Source organism: Ruditapes philippinarum, unplaced genomic scaffold (genome assembly GCF_026571515.1).
Source record: "Ruditapes philippinarum isolate M1 unplaced genomic scaffold, ASM2657151v2 ctg2936_1_1_1_1, whole genome shotgun sequence".
In the NCBI taxonomy this organism is placed as follows: domain Eukaryota; kingdom Metazoa; phylum Mollusca; class Bivalvia; order Venerida; family Veneridae; genus Ruditapes; species Ruditapes philippinarum.
This window is the reverse complement of record NW_026856673.1, coordinates 74,379-84,989: the sequence shown is the minus strand read 5'-3', so window position 1 is coordinate 84,989 and position 10,611 is coordinate 74,379. Positions and strand designations below refer to the sequence as shown.

Here is a 10,611-nt window from a genome sequence, read left to right as displayed (position 1 = left end):
CATGTGTCAAGGCCAAATTAAGTTTGATCTCATTAAAAGAGATTATCCTTAATGTAGATATGCTTAAGTATAAAGACAATTTATTCATAGATAACAGTTAAAGCTTATTATAGCAAAACTCAAGAAAAATTCAATAATTTGATTTTCAAGGTCAAGGCCATTGATGAACCCATAATCAGTTTGTTCTACATTAAGGCCTTATTCAAAAGATTGTAGTGTCTAACTATGATGACATATATTCATAAATAACAAAGATATAGCCAATTATTGCAAATATCAAGTAAAATTCAAACGTTTGACCTTGAAGGTCATGCCATTTTTGAGTCAAGGTCAAGATCAATTTTATCTACTTGAAAGTTTTGTCCAAAGGGTTGTTGTGTCTAAGTATGAAGATAATCCATTAGGTGTTAACAAGAGGTCCATTATGATCCTATATCTATCACCTGAGTATAAAAGCTCAAAATAACAGAGGATTGATGATACTGATAGGCATTTTGTTGAAATCCAGGTCACTGATATCAAAGTTCAAACTTTGTGTGTAACAATGTATGTAGTAGTAATTTCATACAAGAAGTTCTTATTACAAAAAGTAGGTCGCTGGGCCAAATTCTAGGTCAACTTAATCAAAGCTGAATCTGTATCTTTTAATGCTGTAACTTTCAATACAAAAGTAGGTCACTCGGTAAAAAGCTAGTACTTAAAGCTTCTGTATCTATATATATATAAGAAAATCCATGACCAACCCAGAGCGAGGCTAATTTAGTTTAAACATAGTTTATTTCAAACAATAAATACAACATGTTAATTGTTCAAAATCTAAGTTAACAGAAGATAAACAAGATAATGATTGCATAAATAGAGAAAGAAATTTGTGAAAATTCATTCATGTAGGTCAATTTGGCAAATTATTTTGTGAAACTAAGCTCATGGAAATCGCTTCCTTTCACGTATGTTTACCTGAACTGCTTGAAAATCTTTAGAATTAATGTCATGGCTAAGATTATGGTCACCCTTTAGTAAGATAATTGGAATTATAGTACAGAGGTTAGAAATATCATCAAAGAGTCAAGGTCTGATATCATTAGTCTGATATCATTATGGAAGTGACACTCAAAGAACTGGTGGTTTCTTTCCAGGAGTCCACATCGACAATTTTCCCCGAGAGAGACATATTTTTTCAGAATAGGTGATGGTTTAGAGAGCTGCATCCTGTTCAGGGTCATGTTTCTTCCAACTATAAAATAATATTTGGAGCATTTCTTTTATGCTACCTTTAAGTTGCCTTTAAAGGAGGACAAAGATGTTGAGTTTTATACTTCTCTTGTGAGTGGGTTCCAATCTCTCTCAACGTAGGTGGCAGAAATGCATTTTATTATGGAAAAAGGGAAGTCCTTGTGTGTATTGTATCAGAAGCATTTTGAGAAATGTACCTGGACAATTCTCCAACAGATGGTGGGATTAAAGACAATAAATAATCTGGTGTGAGACTTTTTCTCATTTTGCCTAAAACAAAATGAGCCGCGCCATGACAAAACCAACATAATGTGTTTGCGACCAGCATGGATCTAGACAAGCCTGCGCATCCGCGCACTCTGATCAGGATCCATACTGTTCACTTACCAACTCAATTACAAGTAGAGAAACTGATAGCGAACAGCGGATGCGCAGGCTGGTCTGGATCCATGCTGGTCGCAAACGCATTATGTTGGTTTTGTCGTGACACGGCTCTTATAATTCCATCTTCAGTTTTCGATGGATTCCAAAAGAACTTCTCTTTGTAGTTCACAAAGAGATACTACTTTAATGGCCGTTGAAACTGTACGTGGGGATTCTTGTTGAATTTTAATAATCTAGCTCAAGCTTTTCATATTTTATACAGTTGACACAGACTACATCTGCATGTTCAAAAGGAGGATTTTGAATGTAAAATACACGTTTTTTAATATAGTAAATTTGTTCTGGTAAATATTAGAATTTGCAGGTAGACAAATAACTTTTATCTTTTTAATTTTGAATTTCTTCGCAGTGTAAAGTCTGTTGCCTACATGGTCTATAGGAAGCCATGTCACTGATTAGGCATGCCCTTAGAATAGAATTTAATGGTAGTAAAAGTAAAATTGGTTATAGTCTCTAGAGACTTTGTTATTACAGTAGCAAGTCCACCCACAATGACCCATCTCAAATGAACACCAACCTAGCGAGCTTGTTACAGATGAACCATACCAACAAAACTCTGATGTTAAGGATGGGACATGATTACTTTTCTTTTTTTTACAGGATGTTTGGATGTCATGCTAATCACATTGTACAATCCTTCAAGTCAACATCTCATATTCTTGTAGATATAACAGAAATCACAAAGCTCTCACAGGAAAAAGAGAACCTGTTAATTTAATTATCATATTGATTGACTAACCAGGAACTTCTGCCAGAGTATTTTACTATTTTTCTATACAAATTAACACTTTTATCTTAAACAATACAAGAATCACGTTCGATTGTGCTCCCTTATTGCAACATCATCTTAGGACGAGTAATGGTAATTATCAAACTAAAAACACACACAAACAACCCTATATTTTAAGAAATATGGTAATATTCATAATTAAGTGAAATGTTGAGTGTTCTAAACAAAATATGACATAAATTACTATTTACAAAACCTAGTTTTAAAGTAACTTTGTTAAATTCAACATCTCCAGATTTGATCTGGTACATGTACAAATTATGACAAAAGAAAGGAATTAAATGGCATTTTGTATAAAATAATACAAAAAGTCGGTTGGATTGTAAATATTTGTACCATTTTTAAACTATGATAACCTACTTTTTTTACATCTATCCAACTGGAGGTGACTGAGTGCAGCTTTTATTTTTTCTTAAATATTGCATGGATTTGCCCTGCTTAAAATTTGGAATAAACCATTCAAAATATTAGGAATTTCAATATCAGAATACATGCATAACAATTGAGCTGCAAACAGTATAGAACACAGAAGTGTAAGCTTTCTTTTACTTTGAATGAATGAACATAAAATTAACAAAAATCATAGTTGATATTCATTTAACTTTATATTGTCATAGACAGATGAATTTTATAGATGAATTTACCAGTATTTCACAAAACTAGATGGATAGATATTAGCGATGAATAAGTTCAGATATCTATAATTTCCATCCAGATTACAGAAGATCCAGGCTTGACAGCTATTTTCTGTACAAAGTATAACAGCCAAATCTGTACTTGGAAAACATACAGATTTTGGAGGAGTCCATTTTCTAATGGAAATTTTGCTGAGAATAATACTTAGTGCTTCAGAACGATATAACCAATCAGAATAGCACATTTTTATGGAGTATAAGCTAGCAACATCTTTTTACTTCTATCCTAGGATGGCACTTTGCTTTCTACCCTGTATCAAGGCTGGCAACATTTTTAGACCTCCATCTAATACCACAATGCCATTTCAATTTCCTTCATGTATCATGGCTATCAACATATTTTGACTTCCACCTCGTAATGGCACTTTAACTTCTTTCATGTATCAAGGCTAGAAGCATATTTTGACTTCCATACAAACATTTTGTCACCAGCTGCAGTAACTAGACAAGTCTCAGATGGATGATATGTCAGAGAATGTACAACTTTCTGGCCCTCATGTGCCAGTTTATGTATCACTTTGCCCTGCAAAAAAATACAATACTAGAATATAATAATACAAATACCAAATTTTATTCAACATAAAACATGTAGTCACTACACAGTTATAAGATCCATGGGAGATAAGCTCAGATAACAGAATGAAAATGTAAGGAAAGAGGTACATGTACTGGAAATACACCATGTTTATGCAATTGCCTAAATAACATGTAGCACAACTGTCAATATACCATTATACCAGCCACATGTGCTGCCAATGTACCATTATACCAGACTGCCCATGCATTCAAAATAACTCAATTTCAGTATTTTGATTTACGTACAAATGTAATTACATGTATAACTATTTTTGATTATTGCAATCTTTTAATTTACTGGTGTTCAGATTATGAAATAATGCAGTGGTTAAGTTTTAAATTGAAGATGATTTTCTGTATTCGTATTTTACATTATTGGTTAGGTCAAAATTAAATAAGGGATAAGTATGATACACATGTGATATATAGCCAGGAAAATGTTAAATTCCTAAATACTTGGCCCTCACCGGTTTTATGACTGATTGATGGACAAAGCAGTGACTAAATGCATCGCTACAGAAGACCAAAATTTACATAATCTTAACTTTTACCTCTATAAGATCCCAGATATAAACAAAACCATCCTCAGATCCACTCAGTATATGTGTGTCTTTACTGTTTAAGCAGCTATCTATTCTATAATCACTGTTCTTGTGTCCAGTATATCTACAACATTGAGAAATTGGTAAGCTTTTGTGTTTATTTACAGAAGGGAGAAAAATTAAATGTAAAGGTAAGTTTTCATGTCCAGTATATTTAATTAATTACAATAGGAAATGTAAAGGTAAGGGTTTGTGTCCCCAGCATATCATAACAGCAAGAAATGTTACGGTAAGTTCAGACTTTAAATCTATGTTAGAAACAAAAAGTAAATTTCTGGCTTCCAATACAATATTATACACAGTTATGAGAAAAAATGACGAGAAGTTCAGGTGAGGAATCTACAATCTCTTTAATGTAAATGAGCCGCGCCATGACAAAACCAACATAATGGGTTTGCAACCAGCATGGATCCAGACCAGCCTGCGCATCCGCGCAGTCTGATCAGGATCCATGCTGTTCGCTTAAAAACCCTATAACAAGTAGAGAAACTGATAGTGAACAGCATGGATCCTGATCATACTGCGCGGATGCGCAGGCTGGTCTGGATCCATGCTGGTCGCAAACCCATTATGTTGGTTTTGTTGTGACGCGGCTCAAATGTTTGAGTATATGAACCTTAGATGCAGAATATAATTTCATAAAATAAGAGAAGTTCCTGTAGTATTTCTATATAGCAGATAAGATTTAGTTATTCATTAAAAAAGGTGAGAGAATATTATGTAAAAGAAGCTTACTCATTAAGCATTTCACCCGAATCTTTGTCCATCAGTTTCAAACTGTTGTCAAGTGTAGATACTAACACACATTGTGCATCTCTTGTAAAGTTGACACTAGTTACAGATTCTATAAATAAAGGATGTAGAATTGTCATTTACTCAGTTGAAAGCATACACAACATATATCATATATCAACAACATAGTTATCAATTTCAAATGACAATTATTGATGATATACAAAGTATTATATCATTACATGTATATCACTTATCTATATTTCATTTTCCTATCTGTTTCATGATTTCAAATACAATAGCTCTCCCTATTCTTCAAATAGTCAAGCTAAAAATGTTCGAACAATTACAGACAGTCTAACAGAAAGTATTGCTTCTTAATCATAAATACATAAATTTATATCATTCTATAACATACTTATTTTAGATGAGATTGACTACTTACTTCCTATAAGGTCTGTGTGTAGTTTGCCATTTCTGAGATCATATCTTCTTATTCTACCATCTGCTGAACCAGTAAGTATTTCATGATCGGAAACTTGTATACAAGTAACACTGTCCTTCGATTCATCTAAAACCTGTGAGTAAAATCCAAAATACAGTTGTAGTAAAAAATATTCTATGAAGAGATTGCGACATAAATGTTTTACTCAGGGAATATGTATAATCAAATATTAAGGATAAATGGCCTTTAAAGTCGTTTGGACTCACATTCTCTAGTATCCCATCTTTGTCATTGCCATGCCATATTTAGGCCAACCTCCCTCAAGTCGCAAAATGTCAGAGCATCAGCAGATGAATTTGTACAATAGCAATAGAAGCTTAACTCCCATTTGATAAAGGGGTAGTTTGGTCTGTAGGACCTGTTCTATATGTACCAAACATTCAGATTTAACCAGTCAAGAATTTCAGACAAATCTGCCGATGCCCTGTTTCTTCCCTATATCTTGCACATACCGAGGGGCAGAGAGAAGATACTAAATACCCTTTTCCCAAGAAGCTTTCATATTACCTGGACTGGTTCCATTTTTCTTGATTTTAAATCCCATATTTTCACAGTACTGTCTATAGAACCAGACAAAACCAGCGTTGACTCTTCATTAAACCTAACACAGTTAACTGTTCCTGCAAATAAAATAGGTCAAAATTTTATATTGCGATAAATGACATATTTTTTATGTATAACAAATTCTGATCAGAAATGAAATATGAATTATCCATATAATTTCATTAGAATGATATTTCATGGACCTGTTTTATGACATTTACGATTTTGTTTATTTTAGGTTCAAGCAGGTATTCCTTTCATACTGGCAGACACTAATCAAGTGTGAAGAGTCCATAGATTCTACACCAAAATCAACCTGCTTTTCCCTTATTAAAACAAGACATACCAGTAAGGCATTCTGCTCAATCATTTTGAGTGCTTTCACCTTTGATAGTAAAAAGAAGAGTCTGCATAATGCACAGATAAGTAGGATATCCTAAATATCCTTGTCAATCTAGAAATGATTATTGATGACATTGACAAATAGAGAAATATTTTCACAAGACGGAGAGAAATGGGTTTTATATTGTATCCCTATTCCAAACTAAGCTATATTGAATCTAATGTTGAATATCACGATATTCATTGCCAGCCCTATCTATATCCCAATAACACACTAACCTGCATGCCCTCGATATCTTCTCAGAGATTTCCCAGAGGCCACATCAAATACTATCACAGTTTTATCCATACCACAGGAGCATATCTGACTGTTGTCTCCTGAGCTCTGGGCATCAAGAACTTCATACCCATGACCAATATACGACTTAAGCAACAACTGTCTGTGTGGATTCCACAGTTTTACACTCTTGTCACTTCCACAGCTCAGGCAGTATGAGCCATCAACTGTATAAGGATAAAAACTATTTCATCAACTGTAGAAAGACAAATACTATTTATTCAACATAATGTGGCATTTGAGTTAGGCAAAAGTCAATTGTTTATATGCCCCCTTACTATTTATAATCTGAGCACGATAAACAGAACTTTCTTCATAACTTTTTATAGTTCGGAACATTCCATATTAATATTATATAGGTAAATGAAATGTTGCACATCTCAATGATTGTACGTTTGACTGATAATTGTATAAGTAAATAATAAATGTCGCAATAGCTCAATCGGTAGAGCACTATGCTCAGAAGGAACCTACTCATCGACAGGAGGGTAACACGGGCTTCAAAAAAGTTTCTTTTCTAGTTTGTTTATTTTCCCTTTCATATATATACACGAAACTACATAACGGTAATTCTTCTTGTTTATTTTTTATTGATGTATCTATATTACTTTTTACACGAAGTATCTTCACCTCCTTTATTACATGTTTTTCATTTCATATTACAAATGTATGAATATTTTAACAAATTTCAAGAGACAAAAAAATACAATATCTTTAAGTTCATATGCGTAATCATATATTCATTTTGTCAGACAGTAAGTAATCGGAAAAAAAAATTAAATAAAATTTAAACAGTTTCCAACAGGTTTCGAACCCACTAGCTTAATTCACTTTGAAATTCATATTAATAAGCAGTCTTACTTACTGTGCTATACAGTCAAACGAAGATAACATCTCACAAAATATAATTTGTATAACTTTCAATGTAATTATTTGGTTAATCACTTGCAGTTACCTATGTTTACCTGAGTTAATCTTTTAATGGACTGTGCTGGTATTTTTAGAACTGACGAAAGTTCTGTTAATCATGCTCGGACTATAGTGATGCTTCCATCAAATTGATCAGGCCTTTATATTTTATTACAAGATTTGGTGTCAAATGACTACAGTGCAAGGGCTCTGAGCAAGGATTTTAATTTCAGACTGGCTCGACATGATCACGGGGGAGGAACTGTTACACGAATGATGGAGTTCTTATGACAACTCGTTCAGGAGTTCTTGTGATAACTGTCACGGTGTTTGTCAGAAAACATCTGTATACAATACAAAAACACTCGTCAAAAATGGCTATTTTCATCTTTAAAAATGAGTATTAGGTGCTAAATTTAACTTTCATGATTAAGCTTGTCATACTTCTTGCATTATGTGTCAAAAACTAATTGATAGGCCATTTCCATCGCCTCTTGCTTAAAATCTGGTAATTTTGAGTTAAAATTTTAAATTATTTGCCAATTCAAAATTACATAATTATAATGCAAAATTGCAAACATAAAGCACAGGCTAACAGATTTATACCCGATTTTTCAAATGTTCTTGAGTTCTTGTTTTTATTGTCAAGTTTTTATAATCTACATGTAGTCTGGAACGCTACATGTAATTACGAATGATTATCCCCTTACAGCATTGCAATCATGACACTAAGCCTTTGATTGGTATATCTATGTGCCCCTTCCAACAAACAATTATCGGCAATAATTTAGATCAATAAAAACTTTATTAAAAAGGTTAATTGTTTACCCCCTGTGGCTCCCTAAGCGAAGGTGTCATAGTACACTGTAATTAACAACTGGCCAGTATTAATTTAATCTGCCTGCAGGCAGGTATTAGTGGTCAAACACCATGAAAATTACCGCTAAATATGAAGTGATGAAATCTACAAGATTCAGCGAATGTTTCAGGTAAACGACATGGCTAATTGGTCATTACTTAACATAGCTTTATTCTTTTCTGTGGCTGATTGAATATACGATCCCTAAATACTAAAAAAAGATAGACATTTCTTTTATTAATTTTCAATAAATTGAACAAATGTTATCAGTTACAGTACAGTATCGACATATTTACATAATTGAAACATTCCACTTAAATGTCCTTTACCATACGGCATATAATGAAATATACTCGGGACAGTAAAGTAAAGCGACTGCAAGTCTCAGTCGTATTCAATTTGAATCGGGGTCAGCTCGGCCCTAAAATGTACTCGGCCCCCGGGTCAGCTCGGCCCTATTCCAACTCGGCACGGGTTTACTCGGCCCATACTTATATATTACTAGTAATGACTACTTTTTAAATGTTTTCATCATAACTTTCATTCTTTAACATTTTCACAGTAATAGACATCTACTTAAGGATATTGAAAAGTTTTTTTTTGACGAAAGTACCAATTTGTATGCGAGTTGTAGAGAAAGGAAGAGTTTACAATTTATATGCATGTTTTGTCTACTTCAGATGTTTTTAGTAAAAAAAAAAATATCGTTAAAACAGCATTGGTCGTATAAAAGAACAAACACCCAAAAAGTATTAAATACAATAACATTTATTGTCATAAAAATTCAATCCAAAAACTTTATTTATGGATCAATATTTAATTAACATACATGTGTATTGTATCTTCTTAACAAAGATAATTTCAAACAATACTTAAATGTACACCGTCATCCTTTTCAATTTCTATTTGTAATTGATCGTACTTTTGATTATTTTTACAATAATTTACTCCTTAAATGTTATATTTACAGGGGTTTTTTTTAGGAAAAGGGGAAGACGCTGGACGCTGGTAGGGAGGGGAAAAAATATACGAAAAAAATCAATTTGGGGAAACTTTATTATGACGTTATTTATACTATATACTTAACTACATGTATAGTAGAGAGTTACAACTATATCTTTTTCCCCTTAAAAACTTTATCATCATGCAAAATATTCTTTGCAGTATAACATATTTTCTTAATATGTATGGTGGTGAATGGTTTTTATACTTCTATTTTTGTATGAAATTTAATACAGTATAGGTATAATAGTGTATCTGTGACACACTTTAGCTCCATACAAGTCATTTTCATAATAAGAAGTACAAAATATATTACTTTACTAAAAATAACCAAGAAAATGACAATATTTTGATAGCAACTGATTTCCAGAAATAGTACCGTTCAGTACGGGATATAGCCAAGAAAAAAAAATGGCTGCCTCCATGTTGAGACAGTACTTGCAGTTTCCTGCAATGTTTTTGGTTATTTTGAACAACAATTGGTGGTTTATCCTGCATAAAATGAAGAAAAATAATATTTTAAACCATGTAATTATTAAATCTGATCCAGTTTAAAGGAAAAATAGAATTTTTTGGGGGAAAAAACTTGGCTATTTACCGAGGGGAAGACGCCGACTATCGGTGTCAATTTGTTAGTAAAAAAAACCCCTGATTTACTAAACAATCTAAATCCTAATATAAGTTTTTAAAAGAGAGCCGAGTTGACCCGTGCCGAGTTGGTATAGGGCCGAGTTGACCCTTTACCTTCAATTTGACCGAACACTACTTCACTTTTTCAACTGTCATATTACCGTTGAATCTTACAGCTCTGACAGCACCCTGTTTGCATATTTGTGTGTAGATAAGTTTACTTGGAATGTCTTCCGTCATTTTTACATGTGTTCGATTTCTGATTCTTTAAATGCTTTGAAATGTCAAAACGTTTGTTGACGTTCAGACGATGCTAATTTTTTGGCATAGCAAAATATTCGTATCTAATAAATTACGAGTTTGAGAAGATTTATGCACAAAAACATTGATTCTCACCTATGTTGTATATCTA

The 10,611-nt window shown here is 32.9% G+C and overlaps 1 protein-coding gene across 1 annotated transcript; it reads right to left on the bottom strand.

Moving 5' to 3' along the window:
- Positions 1-3,321: 3,321 nt before the first annotated feature.
- On the bottom strand, positions 3,322-10,552 carry LOC132747279 (WD repeat domain-containing protein 83-like). The gene is made up of 7 exons (XM_060736606.1): positions 10,361-10,552; positions 6,742-6,966; positions 6,085-6,197; positions 5,518-5,650; positions 5,076-5,184; positions 4,290-4,404; positions 3,322-3,685 (listed from the first exon to the last, which is right to left on the bottom strand). Exons 1-7 carry the CDS (start codon positions 10,437-10,439, stop codon positions 3,539-3,541), a joined length of 921 nt encoding a protein of 306 aa, XP_060592589.1. The 5' UTR covers positions 10,440-10,552; the 3' UTR covers positions 3,322-3,538.
- Positions 10,553-10,611: the final 59 nt, after the last annotated feature.

What these genes read in the sequence shown, in the direction of transcription:
- LOC132747279 (XM_060736606.1), bottom strand. Translation starts at nt 10,439, where the DNA reads ATGACGGAAGACATTCCAAGTAAACTTATCTACACACAAATATGCAAA. An exon ending in CAGAGCTGTAAGATTCAACG is followed by an intron (nt 6,967 to 10,360) that starts GTAATATGACAG and finishes ATCCTTATACAG; the next exon opens with TTGATGGCTCATACTGCCTG. An exon ending in GAAAAATGGAACCAGTCCAG is followed by an intron (nt 5,651 to 6,084) that starts GTAATATGAAAG and finishes TTTTACTCACAG; the next exon opens with GTTTTAGATGAATCGAAGGA.